At 38.6% G+C, this 17,671-nt stretch overlaps 1 protein-coding gene across 2 annotated transcripts; it reads left to right on the forward strand.

Annotated features, from left to right (window-relative positions):
• The first annotated feature begins 841 nt into the window (after positions 1 to 841).
• On the forward strand, positions 842 to 17,602 carry nsmaf (neutral sphingomyelinase (N-SMase) activation associated factor). 2 transcript variants are annotated; one of them, XM_032551524.1, is made up of 31 exons: positions 842 to 980; positions 3,381 to 3,467; positions 4,405 to 4,483; positions 4,824 to 4,885; positions 5,057 to 5,093; positions 5,186 to 5,236; positions 5,502 to 5,573; positions 7,154 to 7,201; positions 7,341 to 7,393; positions 7,490 to 7,619; positions 7,704 to 7,775; positions 7,879 to 7,987; positions 8,944 to 9,120; positions 9,245 to 9,324; positions 9,428 to 9,518; positions 10,153 to 10,216; positions 10,438 to 10,489; positions 10,902 to 11,022; positions 11,459 to 11,590; positions 11,674 to 11,716; positions 11,815 to 11,981; positions 12,541 to 12,652; positions 12,861 to 12,919; positions 13,061 to 13,128; positions 13,213 to 13,280; positions 13,360 to 13,483; positions 13,648 to 13,731; positions 13,927 to 14,077; positions 14,296 to 14,398; positions 15,288 to 15,397; positions 15,944 to 17,602. In XM_032551524.1, the coding sequence occupies exons 1-31, from the start codon at positions 943 to 945 to the stop codon at positions 16,036 to 16,038; spliced, it is 2,739 nt and encodes a 912-aa protein (XP_032407415.1). In that variant the 5' UTR covers positions 842 to 942; the 3' UTR covers positions 16,039 to 17,602. The 2 variants fall into 2 exon arrangements, with proteins under 2 accessions (XP_032407415.1, XP_032407416.1); XM_032551525.1 differs by having other exon boundaries at positions 7,707 to 7,775.
• Positions 17,603 to 17,671: the final 69 nt, after the last annotated feature.

The raw sequence follows: 17,671 nt of genomic DNA on the forward strand, positions 1-17,671 counted from the left end.
CAACAAAGATCGTCTACAAATGAAGCGATGACTCGCTCGCGGGGCGCCCGCCTGCACCGTCGACATTAAATGAATTATTATTATTATTATTAGTAGTAGTAGTAGTAGTAGTAGTAGTATGTTAATACTATGGATATAAAAGTACAACTAACCTCTATTACCATCCAGTCAAAATATGAGATTTGACATGTTTGATTATTATCGTGTGTGTATTTATTTATTTACTTACTTACTTACTATGTCTGTTCAACAATAATTGCAAATACACACAGAATATCGCATCCCACTCAACCCACTAAAACCTTTTTTATTTCTATCACTATGTCGTACTGCAGTGTTTCCCATTGCTGTTCTCAGGGCGCACTACCCTGCATGTTTTAGATGTTTTCCCTGCTTTAATGCAACCGATTCGGATGACTGCAGCAAAAAGCCTGTTAGCCAAACGTCAACTGAATGCAAGATTGTTAAAGCAGGGAAACATCTAAGACGTGCTGGGCAGCATGCCTTGAGGGCCATGGTTGGGAAACACTAGTGCAATGCACTGTTTTGTTTTAACTTCCTGTTTTTTTTCTGTTTTGTTTTTGTTTAACTCTTTCAGCCAGTGAATGGTTACCAGCAAAACATAAGAATGACCGTGAAAAAAATAAATAATTGAAACAATTTGACCAAACAACCGGATAAAATGTTTCTTCCATAAACAGTGAAAATCATTTGGTACTAGACTTCCTTTTTGACAGAGACACCGCAGCATTGTAGTATTTCTTGCTGTCCACTCAAAAAAAAAAAAAAAAAAAAGTCAGAGTGAGGACTCTTCACTATCGATATCGTGCATCTCATTTGGCTGACAGCGGGTCACGTGGTTTCAAGCAAGTTTCCGTGTTGACACATATCTTTGTTGCAGAGCGGTCGGTGTTGAGTTTCCGAGGAGGATGCGGCGCCGTCATGGCGTTTTTCAGGACGCAAGAGCGAACCAAAGAAAGGTGAGTGCCGCTCTACCGCTGGTCACCACCTTATTGTTTTTTCAGTAGCCTGCTTTTCAGTCGCAGCTGCGTATTTTATACAGCGGGGGTGTTTGCTTTCACTGCGGCAGAATGTCATTTATTTACCGTGTGGGGCCACTCAGCTAGTGAGAGCTCCTCTCACAGCTTCTCTTTACTGAAGTCATGAAGCTGCTGCCCGAGCCGGGGCCAAACAACACACGACAGCTGCTTCATCTCATGCCTGGAAACAATAAGTGCTAAGTGACTTTACTCTGTAATCTATATTTATCTCAGCCATCATCTCATACAGGCTCTGCTTGACCTCACCTCTCCGAGTTGAGGTCATCGACGGTGGTTTGACACCGGTGACGGTGGTGTTGGCAGCAAAAAGACGGGTTTTAATGTTTACAATTCTAAACGCTGTGCAATAAATTTTTTTGTTGTAGGTAAAATACCTTGAAGCAAGCGGAATTCCGTCAGCAACAAGAAAACAAATTGTAAATCTGTTCTTGTTTGTTCAGGAGATGGCAAAAAAACCTCTTATTTGTTTCGTGTGTCTATAGGATACCATCCTCGATATATCGCGAATATATTATAGTGTCAGAGCGCGGATTATTATTATTTCAAATGATATGGAATTTTAATTTTATCGCGATATTTTGCGGTACAGTGACAATGGCAAAAATTACGATTAAAATCAATTTTTTAGGCAGTTGCCTGGCAGTGAATGCATGGCTCTCATCCGTTTTGTTTTGTAAGACTATTAAATGGGATTTAGCAAGACATAATTAACTATTCTTATTATGATAACACAATTTTCACAATGAACAATACGATAAAAGGGCTAATATATTTCAAGCGTTCTGGACTTGCATTTTCCAGTTTTCTCCTAATGTGCAGCCCTAATCCCCATGATGAAACTTAGCAGCAGCAATTTTGAGGCAACGTGGTTTTGTCTTTTGTTTTTTTGTTGTTGTTTTGTTTTACTAATAAAAAATTTTTTTAGTAATGGTGGAGAAGCTGGTCAGAGTTGATTGGAAGGTAGATGAAGCAAAAAAGTCCTGAGAGATGACCCGTTAGAGGTTGGGTGAATGGAATGGAGATTCACCTTCCAGCAGAACTATGACAATAAACATCCAGTTAATCTCCAGTTCTGCAACTTTTAGATGTGATTCTTCTTTACCACGCCTGGATCAAACAATAAGGTCATCACGCTATAAAGTGCTGCAGAGTCACTTCAGCCATTTGACTTAGGTTTGTTGGAGCAGGGATGTATCTAAAGTTTGCAACACTCCAACCTTCAAGGATTTGAGCTCAGCACCTCTAGTTTAGATGTGTTAGCCTGGCCTAGTTAAAGTCCAGAACTAAATCCAACTGAAAATCTAGAGCAAGAATTGAAAATTGAGACATGCCGTTTTGTGTGCTTGAGTTAAGACTTTGAACAATTCTGACTCTACCTCGCCTGGTAATTACTTTCACCGGTTTCGTTGCACGACGTACAGTACAGACCAAAAGTTTGGACACACCTTCTAATTCAATGGGTTTTCTTTATTTTCATGACTATTTATAAGGCAATAAATCCCACTTATTAACCTGACAGGGCACAACTATGAAGTGAAAACCATTTCAGGTGACTACCTCTTGAAGCTCATCAAGAAAATGCAGAGTGTGTGCAAAGCAGTAATCACAGCAAAAGGTTGCTACTTTGAAGAAACTAGAATATAAGGGGTATTTTCAGTTGTTTTACACTTTTTTGTTTAGTGCATATTTCCACATGTGTTATTCATAGTTTTGATGCCTTCAGTGTGAATCTACAATGTCAATAGTCATGAAAATAAAGGAAACTCATTGAATTAAAAGGTGTGTCCAAACTTTTGGTCTGTACTGTATGTATGTAGATCGGCCATCTTGAAAGAAACCTGCGAGCTGAAAGCGATGCTCTTCGAGCAACATGTGAGTTCAATTAGATGATTAAGCCTGTTTGACAGAAAGCCTTTGTTTGCTTTGTGTGGACACGCTGACCAAACAGCTAGGGGGAAAAAGGTTCCCATGTTCTGGCAGAAACAAACCCAACAACTTGAAATAATGTCATCACCGCTGAGGTGGGATCAGACACATGTAGTTTGACATCTTTAGGAATTACTTAAGTAAAGTTAGTCTATGTTTGCGGGAAAATGTCCAATAAATAGCCAAAGAGTCCTTCAATAACCAACTGAGTATTCTTGTTTTTTTCTCACTTTGTTCAACTACATTGAAACTAAATAGTCATACTCTGTATATCCTGTACTAATTTAATTATTTTAGCAATATTTTAGTCTTTTTTTAATATGCTGGTTTTCAGTTGCCTGATGTGCAGTTTTGCTGATTTTTAACATTTTTTATTAATTTTTATTTTCACAGGTTTTCTCTCTTGTTGCTGGACTTGGAGGAATATTACTTTGAGCAGCACACTGCTTACCACGTGACAAGCCCTTCGACAAAGGAGAAGTAAGTGAGAGCATTAATGGAAATTCTGAAACTCAATCTTGTCATCTGCTTTGCTTCAGGATATGACTTTCTAATTTTATTTTTTTTTTTCCTGAAATATGAAAGACTGATTCAAATCTGTCACCTCTGTAATGTTCCCTTCGTGCCTATGGTGGCTTCTGTCTGCTTAAAGTAGAAGCCTATTGAAGAAGCTGTTCAGACGTTGTTCCGTTATGTAATAAAAGAGCGAGCAAATTAAAAGAAGATTAAGATCAGATGCTATCAAGCAAAATATAAACACAGTGACTGTATGACAGCTAAGCTTAACTGTACTTCTCACTTTTGTTTTTTAGATGATTGAGGTTTATTTTGGGAGCTAATGCTATTAGCACAATGCAAACTGATGACCTTATTCTGAATTAGAAAACGTTCCAGTTGTGCTTTGTTGTACATGATCATAATGTTCTGTTTGTATTCTAATCTTTCTGCACCAGTAAGAATATTTAAGTTAAAAATGTTATTTATTAGATTATTTTAAGTATATTTTTTTCATGGCAGTGTCTCGTTGAGAATAAAGTGCATTTATGTTCAAGATTAGTTTTGCATGCAAGTGTTTCAACAAACGGTCCTACATGAAGTTGTCATTTCTATATTTGCGTATTATATTAATGGACTGTGACCCACTCAAATAGCTTTGGCAATAATTGATTCTTTAGTAAAAAAAAAAAGAAAAAGTTTCATTTATCTTCTTTAAAGATTTAAATCGTTTTGTTTTCAAGTAAGAAAATGTTTAATTTTATAGAAATAAAACAAAGAAAAACTTTAGCTCGCAAATATTGATAGTACATTTTGTTGACTTTTCTGAAATATGCAACTTGTTTGGTTTTGGTTCTTTAAAATAAAATTGCAAATGTGGTTTAAATAAAATGGTAATATAGCTGTTTTTTTTTTCTTCCAGTAAGATCAGAGGTTCCTTCAAAGTTTGCTCCAGATCCATCATATTTGATCCAGATGGCCTTACAGAGCCAATCATAAAGGTTTGTGTTGATACGGCAAATGCATATTTCTGTCTTTTTAATCCTGCAGTTTATGCACATGGGTGTCACACTTTTACAGTTTCTTAAATCTTCTATGTAGAAATCATAAAAACCATTCAATGTAGGATTGTTGAAAGCTAAGACATCAAGTAGAGCAAGTGCAATAAAGACTGACTTGATGATTTTTCTCATGATGGGCTGTTTATGTGTTGCTAGGATTAAGGTGAGATAAGAGAGTTTATTGATCCCACAATCAGGAAATGTACATGTGCTAGCAGGTTTTTAAATAGCTGTGTCGGTCTTTATGGCATTTCCTAATCGATCCTTGATGTTTGTACAGATTCCTCTGCGAGACTGTCAGAGAATCGAGTTTGTGGAGAAAGAGAACAATCCTTTTTACGAGTGAGTTTCCCTTCATTTCTGAGCTGAGCGTAGAGCTCTGAATATTTGTCGTTTCGTCAAACTGGTTTGCTTACTTGGAAATGTTTTGCAGCTCTGCTGCATGCTTAGTTTTGTAAAAACCCAGTCTGCTAAAACTCTTTCAATCTCATCGGCTTTGTGTTCCTCTCTCAGGCTTAGGCCGCCGGCCATCACAGTCTCTTGTGAACAGGTGAGATGTTCCACAAGGCCTCCAACTCATGGCTGCACTTTTCTGTTTAGTCTGAGTGAATGTGCCTGATTCATTTTCACTTTTTCTTTCAGGTTATTTTCATTAAGGAAAGCAACATCATTGCGCCGTATAGGAATGAAAGGGTGAGTCCACTGGAGGTGATGTTTACCTCATGTGCTTCACCGTAGCAACCTTATGGTTGTCATTATCTCAACTGATTATAACTTTTATATATATATAGATATATTATAACTTTTACATTTAATTCTAACTAAAGAAAACAGAGGAATCTGAAAGTAAAACTCAATATTTGACAGTGTTACATAAGAAATATTTTAAACAATTGGTAAAATAGAGAGTTCTGCCAACTTTTCTGTCTGCTTAACTTAATTTCTCTTATTTTGGCAGGGATCAAAGAAATTGACCTTTGAATTGGAAGGTTGGAGTAAAACAGAAGATGTGGTTCAGACATTATTGCAGGTAAGTGGCTATTTTTGTGATTATTGTAATACATGATTTCAAATAATCATGAATAATCTGATTTTCAAAAATCAGATTATTCCAGCTGATTGTGTCTTTTGAAAGTGTTATTTGAACGAAATTTCAATTTGTTTTCATTGCTTTAAGATATTCACAACACAATGATACCATATCATTTACAAAGTACTTGAACAATATTAGCAAAGCTCAACAAAGTACTGTACAGTCAAACGCAGCATAAAGGACAGAGTAAAAGAACACCACAAACACACTCAGAAAATGTATAAAAGAGATTTCAAATACTGAGTCAAACGAGTTAAAACAAATGCAACATAAGAATGATAATTATAGTTCATATCTCACATTTGTTTGGAGCTAATAGGGGAAGGAATCTGTTTACATTGCATCTTTGGAACAACTTCAAAAAGGCTTCTGCTCCGGTCGCAATTGGAGAAAAGTTTATGTCTACTGCTAATTTTACTTGACAATGAAGTGTCAGGGTAGAATCAATATTCACTCCTGGGTTTGATAAGGGTTTGTTTTATAGGAAGAAAGATAAATACAAGGTGTCCTTCTGGTGTCTTTAGCTCTGAGCAACATCACTTTCACCTCGTCTTTTAAGTTTCAAAAATTGAGCAACGTCCTAACATCAAAATAAGGCCGAACTGAGCACACACTGATGGTGGTGAGCAGAAAATAAAGCTTAAAAAATGCAAAGATGCTGAAAAAGAGCACAGAGTCGCAGCACAGACAATAGAAAAAAGGGGAGGTCTGAGATTAGTACCCTGTGGTACTCCCCTTTCCTGATTTCATTTTAACCAGCAAAAGAACTCAGTTGGCCACTTTTTCAGAACTTTACATAAGAAAACTTTAAAAAAAAAAACACACCCAAAGTCTGACTTAAGAGAACTGCCAGAGTGGGAGCCTGATGGGTTCATACTGGAAACCAGATGGATGACAGGCAGACTGGCTCCAAGAGGTCAAACTCAGACACAGGGTTGTAAAACCAATGGATCTTCCGGGGATTGTGAAATAAGAGCCCCGGTCTTTACCACCTTCTCCATTTTCACCACACAGGAGGCATCATTCCTTCCCAAAACATCACCAGAAATATTAAATGGGGACATATCAGTACAACTAAACACATGACACAACTCGGGTGATTTTTACAGCACTGGCACTAGACTGTCTTTAAGAAATGGTCTCACAGACACGTTCTTGTGTGTGTCATGAATGTTTCGTACTGTTGTTGTACAAATTTGTGGTGTTACTAGAGCACACGGCAGGGAGCACACTGCTACCCTCTGCTTCTTTACTGATGATGTCACAGTAAAAGCACCGAAAACATGGAGTCTGCAGGCAATAAAAAAGCCACAACCACCCCTGCACAGTCATCTACAGAGGAAATAATGTTTCCTATTAGCAGGGATGCACTCATTATGTCAAATTTGGGACCTGGAGATCAGCCAGTTTCTGTAGTATTTGTGCAAAAAACAAAAAAAAATGAATGTGTTTAATCCTCTCTTAGCCTTTTATCTCATTGTTATTTTTCTGTTTTTTTATCCTCTTAAATCTGGTAGCTCCACAGGGCTTCCTGTCTGGACAAACTAGGAGACCAGACGGCTATGGTAGGTTGATCATTACCTAACCATCACCTCATTTCAGACAATAAAAAACATGATAAAAAAGATCCTGAGTGACTCATCCCGTGGGATATTTTCCTTCTCACCAACATATTTTTACACTTGAACATCTGTAATTTCTTAGATTGCGGCTAATCTGCAGTCCCGACTGGCAAGGTCGTCGTTTGATAAGAATTGGTAAGTAGATATCCAAAATTCGTACCGATTTAATTTCTTACACTAGCAAAAACATAGCTTAATTCTGGGCAAATATGACAATGCTCTGCTGTGAAGTTTTCAGAGTGTTGCAGAGAGGCCACACATGGAGTGTCCTGTAGAGATGGTGATGCCTCTGGTGTCCAACCCGGGCCACGTCTGTGTCACCAATGAAAACCTTTACTTCCAGCCCCTTAATGGACATCCGGTGAGTCCACAGACGCAGCGGCCGCCCGCTCGCAAAACGATGCCGTCCGACAGAAACACCGGTTAACCTCGCGTGTCGTTTCAGCAGCATGTGATTCAAATCAAACTGAACGAAGTCAGGAGAATCTACAAACGACGGCACGGGCTCAGGCCTCTGGTGAGCAGCGCTGGACGGCTGCTTCAAAAATAACACATCACTTGCTGTCGCGTCCATAACGACAAAAAGATTACAAAACGTGTGTGTCTTTGTGTTTATTCAGGGGCTGGAGGTGTTCTGTAGTGAGAATAACTTGTGTTCTGACATCTACTTGAAGTTTTACTACCCAGCCGACCGAGATGAAATCTACTACTACATCGCTACGTTTCTCGGTAAGAAAACGCAGGAAAGCTTTTGCTGTCGAAGAGCCAAGCGTTCGTCATCAGCGAGCAGAAATGGAAACAACTGCGAATAAAATTAGTCAGCACCTCAAAGATGATTTAATAATAAAATCACAGGAAATCATTTTTGCTTGTAGGCATCAGATTATACAACACCCAACTCTGAATGTCTTGAAATTTATTCTGAACTCATTTATGGATTCATATATTTCCATACTTGTTTTTATTTTGTTCATTTTACTTATATTTTGTATTTAAGTTATGTTTGCATTTCTTGTAATTTCACATTTGTGTTAATTTTTTATCCTTAATATCCTATATTTACGTTTGCTAATATGTTACTCTTTGGGTGGGAGCAGCTTGTCAACAAATAAGCAATTTTTCTTGATCAATAAATTATATTTTGATTCTGAGGTTTATGACTAAAAAACCAGAGCACAAGAAGTCATTTTAAAGATTTTCTCATACATACTAGCAAAATCCATCTGAAAAACAAGTCTGAGAAGAAACCAATACTAAGTTGAGCTCTTAGACAAACAGGTATTGCATCTTTATATAATAGAACATGACTTTTTTTTTTTTTTTGGTCATGAATTTCTGCACCTAAAAAAACATTGAACCTGGTTCTCAGTCACACTTGACAATCATTTCATGTGTTTATTAATGCATTATAGATTCTATATCTTGCATTTATTCACATTAGTTGTAATGATTACGTGGACAACAAGCCATGAAGAAACGTAAAACTTTAAAAAGTGGCGAATGTTCCTAATGCATTCAGACATTTAGATGTTTTTTATATGTATGATTGAAGTTGCCGTTTATTTACGTGAAAATAGTAGAGTTTAAAATGTACTGCAACGGTACAGGAGAAAAGATCCCTTATTGTTGGTGTTGAAATGTTAAAATGAATCCGATTGCATTGAGTTTTCCTCTGTTTGGCTCAGAGAATCACATCAAGGAGCACACAGCAGAGAGCTACATGCTGCAGTGGCAGCGCGGGCATCTCAGCAACTATGAGTATCTCCTCCATTTGAACAACCTGGCCGACCGCAGCTGCAACGACCTGTCCCAGTACCCCGTCTTCCCCTGGGTCATAGCCGACTACACCAGCACACAGTTAGGTGGGTCGGTCTGCCTGTTACAGGCGGAAAACAAGCAGGAAATGTGTGGGGTTAAAAAACCAAAGCTGTAAAAGAGGTTCTTATTTATTCAATGCTTTTTTTTTTTCCTTTTTCTTTTTATAAGACTTGGCAAATTCGGACACGTTCAGAGACCTGAGTAAACCCATCGGAGCCCTGAATCAGGAGCGACTCGACAGACTGCTGGTGAGAGGTTTAAAGTTGTTCTCCTGTGTTTTAATCTCTTGCTGTGTGCAAGAAGATGCCCTTCCTCTCCCTCGGTAACCTCTGAGTGGTTCTGCTCTCACAGGCTCGGTACGGAGGCATGCCTGAACCGCGCTTCATCTACGGGAGCCATTACTCCTCTCCGGGATACGTCCTGTTTTACCTCGTCAGAGTCGGTACGTTGAAGCTCTAAGCTTTTATTTATTAAAAGTCATGGTAAGATGAATGATACAATTGCAGCTCCTTTAATTGTAAATATTTGATAAAAAATAGGGCTGCAATTAATGATTATTTTAGTAATCGATTAATCAATTATTCTAATGATTAATTGAAAAGAACAGCACGTTTTAAAGATGTTTCATTTAACCACTTAGGACTTTTTTTATGCAATATTAGAAATAGATTAAAAATGCAATTGAACAAATGATTGTTTCTTTTTTAAATAAAAAAAAATACTTTTCATTGCCTAAAATTCAATACCATAACATTCTTTTAGTAAATCTGAACCAGGTAAAGTTAGCAGTATACAACCTGAGGATTTCTGGGTGGAACAGATTTATGGACAAAGGTTTTTTGTTTTTTTCAAAAAGGCAAAATGAACACATATTTTGTACAATTTTGGATTAATTACTGCTCTAAATACGTTTTTTGAGTCTTTATATTCCACTTAAAGATTAAGCAATTACTAAATTACTTGCTGATAATTTCAGTAATCGATTAATCCAATTAATAGCTTCAGCTCTAGATAAAAATGAAATCAGATTGAAAGATTTTTGATGAAATGTAACAGAAGCTGTCCTCTCCCATCAGCTCCAGAGCACATGCTGTGTCTGCAGAACGGCCGCTTTGACCACGCAGACCGCATGTTCAACAGGTAGCATTACTCCAACTTATCAAAATGTTACATCTGTGTGTTTGTTTTCTTATATTAACCTCAACTAAAATTCTTCATTCATCAAATTTTCCACAAAAATTGCACATTTTTTATTATGTCTACTTTTGATGATCATCAGCCGTTTGTGTAAAGAATAAAAATAATCACGTGTTTTCATTTCTCTGATAGAATATTTACTTTGGTGCTTTTGTTTCCTGCAGCATCAGTGAAACATGGAAAAACTGCTTAGAGGGAGCAACAGACTTTAAAGAGGTAAAACCTGGACGTGTCAAAGGCAACATTTATTTTGAGAACATCGAGTCTCACATAGAGTACTAACAGGACTAGTTTTCCTACTCCTTTGTGGGTTTCCTCAGCAGTTTGTGTTAAAACAGCGCCCCCTAGTGGAATATCGGAGGGGAGGAAACATGGGATCAAAGCAGCCAAATCATTTTTCATTCATTATTAATAATTTCTTTGTATGCTTTTTATCCAAACTAAGCTGTTTGGAACCAGCAGAATGTTATTGAGAATATTGTTTTTAAAGAACTTTAGAGAATTGTTTTACGAAAGATTTGCTCCATTGAGTTTGACACTTTTAAGGGTAAAAAAAAAAGTTTTAGTTTGCAAATAAAGCATCTCTGGAGGAGTGTGTTTATATTTTTATGTGTCCTTACTATTGCAGCTGATCCCAGAGTTTTATAGAAACGACTCCAGCTTCCTGGAAAACAGACTGAGTCTGGATTTGGGCCGAAAGCAGAATGGAACGTTAGTCGGTGATGTTCTTCTCCCTCCGTGGGCTTCGGGTAAGTTAACTTTTGTCTGCGTATCCCAGGCAGAGTGACCTACACAGCCTGGAAAAACCTGGAATTTGATTGAATGATTTTCAATGTTTACTTAAATAAGGGGAAATATTTGAACTTATTAACCAGGTGACAATTAAGAACTACAGTAGTTCTCATTTACACTGTAAAAAAAAATGTTTTCTGACTTTATTTCTAGTCCTGTTTGTGTAAAACATTCATCAATCTCTTTTCGGTCTGTTTTGTCCAAGTTCAATGCTTACAGCCTGACAAAAGCAGAAATATCTGACATAAACATGTTGCAGTTTTGTGGTATTGCTCCTGGAAAACTGTCTTAAAGAGATTTTATAATTCATAGCCTTAATTGTGGGGGAAAATGTGGAACTTTGACGGGGAAATGCGTAGGATGAAGTCGAAGTGCATTTTATCTTCTCTCCAGATGCCAGTGATTTTCTCAAAAAGCACCAGCTTGCCTTGGAGAGTCAGTATGTATCAGAGCATCTTCATGAATGGATCGACTTGGTGTTTGGCTTCAAACAGAGGGGCAGTGAAGCTGTTGAAGCTCATAATGGTAACACTCACTTAAAAAAAAAAAGCCACTTTAAACCCAAACTATTCAGAAAATTTCATGTCTATTTTATCTTTTCTTTCTAGTTTTTCACCCGTTGACCTACGAAGGCGGGATGGACTGTGACAGGTGTCAAAGAAAATCAGTTGAAAAGGATTATTATTATTATTATTCTACGAGGTTCGTCACTAACCACTCTCCCCCTCTCTCTCCGTGTGCCCGGGAAGCATCGAGGACACGGATCAGAGAATAGCCATGCTGACACAGATCCTGGAGTTCGGCCAGACGCCCAAGCAGCTCTTCACGAGCCCTCACCCCCAGAGGATCACACCCAGGATCCAGAACCTCACACGGAGCTCCAGCGTCAACTCCGCCGTCGGCGAGCTGTCCCCTGGTAACGCTGCAGCTCACACATTCAGTTCCAGCTGTGTATTATTAGTAATACACATTTACTGTTTTCCACCAAATCTGCTCCAGTGAAGCATTCTGATTTCAAAATAAAGGTCAACGTTCACACACAGCGGCAAAACCCACAAAGTGGATGTGAAACGAAGGCCATGTTGCAATCACAAACTTGAATATCAAACGATGTAGTCCAGGATTGTAGAGTGGAAGAAAAAAGTTTAATTTATGAAAAATGTTCACCTAAAACAAAAAATCTGCAGCAGTTGTGCACCCTTAAATGTTTCACCCCATCAGGATGATACAAATTGTTAGTTTTTTGCCAAGTGTGCTCTATTCCCTGAAAAAGTTTATTTTGGTCTCATCGTATTTGACATCAATTGTGGCAAACCAAACTTCTTACGGCTTCTAGTCTTACCACTTCTATGTGAACTTCACAACTATTTGCTGCTTCGTGTTGCTCTATCATACAAAATCCTATTAAAATGCATTGAAATGTATTATTGTAACAGAAAGCGGCGTGAAACGTGTTCTTCCGTGTGCTGTTTCAGTCTCTCTGTGTGAGGACTCGTCGTTTGAAGACCTGACTGAGGAAAGCAGGAAGATGGCCTGGGCCAACATGGGAACTCTGAAGCGAATCTCCAGCCACAAAATCCATAAGGAGTAAGTCTGCTGCTCTCTTCTCAGCAACGGTAATAACAGAGTCATAAATGTAACAGTGGCATCATCTGCTTTGGAATATTTTAATAGTTTTGTGATGACAGAAAATCTATTCTTAGATTTGTTTTTATGAAATATTAGAAATAAGCCTCCTACATATACACACTTTTCACTCTAAACGTGTAACTAATTCTGCCTTTTAAACGTCCAGAGCCGTGACGGGCATCGCTGTGACTCGAGACGGAGCTTCTGTCTTCTCTACATCTCAAGGTTTGGAGAAAAAACCCCCCAAAACTGCTTAGTACAGCGTGTTGCTTGGTAGCTAAGCAACTGGAAAGTTTTCTCCTCCATCCAATTCAAGTTCAATTTAACATATCTTACTGTTCTGTCAACTTTATGCCTTTATTCCAGACTCAACACTTAAAATGTTTTCCAAAGAGCTGAAGGAATTCCAGAGGAGCGTTTCCTTCTCCAACATGGTACCCAGCTGGATTTCCCGTCCGTTTTCCATCATGTGAAACAGTCCAGCTCTGCGAACAGTAAACCTCTCCGCTGTTTTCCAGGCGTTATCTTCATGCTTGATGCTGGCCGACGGGAAAACTGTGTTGTGTTCTTCATGGGACAACAACGTGTAAGTACTGTGACTGAGTGAATGCTTAATGAATTTTACTTGATGACTCTTTACTGACCTCCTCTGTCTTCCCTGGCAGCTACTTCTACTCCATCCCATACGGCCGGCGGCAGGACACACTGATGGGTCACGATGACGCCGTCAGTGAGATGTGCTGGTTTGATGATCGGCTCTATACAGCATCCTGGGATTCCACTGTTAAGGTGCCTTTTTTTTTAACCTGCAAAAAGGTATTTTTAAACACTACAAACGCTTACAATCTGATGAGCATTGAAGATGATCCGATTGCAGTTTTCCAGCTGATTTAAAAACCTCACTTGACTACTCTGATTTATTTATTTTTTTTGTTCTGGTTTTAATTTTGCAGGTATGGCAGTGTTCCTCTAAAAACCAACCCAGTAACAAAAAAAATACATTTGAGTTGCTGGCCGAGTTGGAACATGATGCTGGGGTGAGTCACATGCCGAACCGTTTAAAGTTTTCTAATATCTCTGCATCAGTTTACTATATTTTAATTTTTGGAAAAAAAATCCAACAACATTATTTGTACAAGAATATGTGTTATGCTTTTCATTGCAGGATTGTCAGCTAAATCTGTCTTGCTTGATGCTAATAAAACCTGGCTTCCTTGCTGTCTTACGTCCAGGTAAACACGGTCGGTCTGAATCCCGCTGGAACTCTGCTGGCGTCTGGCTGCAAAGACGGGACGGTCACCATCTGGGACACCAGCAGCTACCGGACTCTTCAGCAGGTCCACTGCCATGCTGGAACCATTCACCACTCTGCCTTCAGTCCTGGTGTGTGTCACAATAGCAAACACCATTTTCTTTCTGCCACTTGCGACGAAAGCAGCGATCTGATTAAGCCTCAGCATTGATCAACCCTTTTGATTTTATAAAATACTTTCTCTTATATGGAGAATATTCAAGTTTCTCCTTGAATATATATATTTTTAGAAGCATGTTTGAAAGGTCTGGGTAACTCATAACAAGTCTCTGGTTGTTACTGTCGTCAGACAGCAGGCATGTTCTCAGCGTTGGTGACGACTGCTGTATGAAGGTGATAGACGTTCAGACTGGAATGATGATCTCTTCTGTTAAAGCTGAGGAGGAGCAAAGGTAGGAAACTGACTCTTCGGGCATGACGTCGCTACATCTGAAGCTTTTTAACATTTTTTAAGTGGTTGGATGCTGCTAACATAAACGTGCCTTGGAAAAGTTTTCATACCCGTGAACCAAAAACTGTCATATATTTTATGTGACAGACCAACACATTACGAAGTGGAGGTGAAGCACACATGGTTTGCAATTAAAACCCCAAAAGTGTGGCATGAATTCGTATTGATCTTTACTAAAACACCCATAAATAAAATTGAGGTCAACCAGTCGTCCTGAGAGGTCATCTGATTAGTTTCTAGAGTTCATGGTTGGGCTTTAAAATGTTAAGCCAATGATAACTCTAGAGTAGCTGCAAAAATCCAAAGTGAAAAAAGAAAACTGTAAGAAATCTCGTCTATACTTCACATTTGTTTTGTGTTTGTTGGGAGATTCAGGGCGATCCTGGAAGACGAGCTGTTGGACTGCAAAAGAAGAGCTTTCTAGGTTAAATCATATTCATGGCCCAGTCAAAGTCCATGAGTATGACTGGGCCATGAATATCTTAGATCAGACTAGTATCTTAGATAAGACTTAAAATGAAATTTCAGTCTGGCTGAGCTTGAGCTATTTTGCGTAGAATGAGCTAAGTACTAAACCCTGGCACACTTTTCAGATCCTTATTGGTGCAGGAAATATGGTAACAATGTATTTATCTTCACATCACAGTTCTATCCTACTTTGTGTTTGGACTCACCAAAAAAATACATTTACGGTTTATGGCTGTAAGGTGACAAAATGTGGAGAAGTTTATGGCGTGTTGACGTTTTGTTTTCTCCTGCTGTTGTGATTAGCTGCCTTATTTATGAAGACCCTTATCTGTGGGACTTATCAGCGTCTCTGCGTTTTGCAGATGTTTCTGCTGGGATGGGAGCTCGGTGCTGTGTGGAGGACGCTCTGGTGACCTTCTTCTATGGGACCTGCTCAGCAACACGGTCATCAACAGAATCCCCGCTCACTCTGGTACAACTCATCTTTACGAGTTAACCACAACTTTCCATGAAGGATAGAAATAAAACAATCCACTCTGACTCACTGTCATCATACACAATCAAGGCAGAGAGACTTATTAAAGAATCAGGTCAAAAAGGCAGATTTTGTGTTCTTTAATTTAGTTATTTTACGCCAAACAGTGAGCTGCTGTCATCATACAAAATCTATAATTTAATCAGTTAAGTCAAATTGTCTATTAATAATCTGACAGTCTTGTAAACTCCAGCACATTGTGTCTGTAATTGTTTTTTTTTTTTGCTTCAGGTTCAGGTATAAACCCACATTTCAAATAACTTCCACATTACCGAACTAAATGGGGTAAAGCTACTGGTTCTATTCCAAAAGATTTTACAAAAATGAACTATGGCAAAAAAGTAAACTGAATTTAAAGCTGGAACTGAGATGTTTCTTTAGGTAATTCAAAGAAAACACATCTTGAGTTCGACAGCAACACACGTTTGTACCTGCAAAAGTTGTTTGCTCCTAATCTCCTAATATAAGCGCTTGCTTTTCCAGGTGCTGTCACCGCCATGTGGATGAATGAACTGTGCAACACGGTGATCACAGGTGGAGAGGACAGACAGATCCTGTTCTGGAGGCTGCAGAGTTAAAGGTCTCTCTCTGCAGCGACGGAGACCAAATCTTCTAGTTAAACCCACAGGCCATGTTTCCCTCTGATCATGTGACCCAAGTACAAGGAACAGACTTGTGAGGCGGCTAGGAAGATCTGAGATTATACCCTTATAGTATGTCAGAAAGTTGGGTGGAGGACGTAATGTTACCGTAATGTTAAACGTTGCCAGATATATGGAAATACAAACATGTCTAAATGCAGTGTTTGCTTGAGAGCAGGAAGCTAAAACAATGTAATCGCCTTATTTTCAATTGTTTTTAATCCTGTCATTTATTGATAGTTGTGTGGATTTTATTTTATTTTATTTTTTGTTAGGTTATTCTGAGGAACAGCTGTAAACCCAAGAAGGTTCGCTTGTATAGCTCATAGGATGGATGTTAATATTTTTTTTAATCATCAGTGATGTTCCTAATTCCATTGCTTTATGTGCATTTTATTATTTAATGTGGGACCCAGTGTGTCTCAGTGCTTTATGTTGCTCAGGTGTTGCCACAGAAACACAAAATTACCTCGAAAGCGGTCGTCCAGTTTGTTTGTTTTAGCGCAACTGAAAGACAAAACATAGAGAACCTAAAGGGATACTGAAAGGAAAAAAAACAACTTTCTTGCCTGATCTCGTGCGCACAAGACATGGTAAGCACAAGATACTATCTCGTGCGCACGGTTACGTTTTTTTTTATTTATTTGTTTTTAATTATCCTTTTTTTTCCCCCTTCCATGTCCCTTAGGGACTCCATAAGCAAAAAGCAGCAGTTTAAAAACACCTTTTGTACATCCATTATTTTATATTATCTATCCATACAAACTGAGAGTCTATAAATCTGTAGCCACTAGTCAAGAAATGTAGTATAGTTAAGTAGTTGGCATCATATGATACCGGGCAAATAAATGGGAAATAAAATGATGCTAATCTGGTAAAAACCTGCCCCTTGTTCTAAGCTTTGTTTCATACAGAGGGGTCGAGATTGAGAAACAATTACTTGCTGGTGGCTTGGACTTTGTTGAAGTTATTTTGCTATTTCACCCAATCTCTAAGGTTAAGCTGTACTGTATGTAATGTGCCAGTTCAAAGCCGGAAGCTTACCTTCATCTTTTTCTGTTTGCTGATTGGTCCGGTTGAAAAGAAATCCATTTCAATTGGAGAAAACCCAGACAGAGCGCCGAACAGAGGCTACAGAATCGAGCGGAATGGCGTGGCGAAGATGCTAACTTAAGCTTAAATGTTGCGTCCAGCTTATCAAGCTATCGTATCTTTATCGATGCACCTTATCAAGTCCACTGGCTCAAATCTGTTGCTTTAGTAGTACAGCACAGGGGAATGACTTACGGATCTGACGCAACGGCGCATGGAAGGGGCGTGGCCTCAATATCCTTCTATCAAGCGGTGTGAGTGAGGAATAGCATTGGTGTGCTTATCTGTACCCGTCTTTGTCAAGATTATTTCTAGTGGAATCTATTGTAATCAACTGATTTCTAGTAAAACAGTCTGGGAGACTAAGGAGCTACCACCTACGTCACAATAAACCTGTAGAAAACCTTAATTTAAACCATGACACAATTGATGAGGTAAAAACTATTAAAAGATGACTCCATTTTTTGCTTTTAAGTTC

Source organism: Xiphophorus hellerii, chromosome 21, assembly GCF_003331165.1.
Source record: "Xiphophorus hellerii strain 12219 chromosome 21, Xiphophorus_hellerii-4.1, whole genome shotgun sequence".
NCBI lineage: Eukaryota > Metazoa > Chordata > Actinopteri > Cyprinodontiformes > Poeciliidae > Xiphophorus > Xiphophorus hellerii.

Coding starts and splice junctions, on each gene's coding strand:
- nsmaf (XM_032551524.1), top strand. CDS start 943: ATGGCGTTTTTCAGGACGCAAGAGCGAACCAAAGAAAG. Junction 7,988..8,943: donor CTACATCGCTACGTTTCTCG/GTAAGAAAACGC, acceptor TGTTTGGCTCAG/AGAATCACATCAAGGAGCAC. Junction 9,325..9,427: donor AGCGACTCGACAGACTGCTG/GTGAGAGGTTTA, acceptor CTGCTCTCACAG/GCTCGGTACGGAGGCATGCC.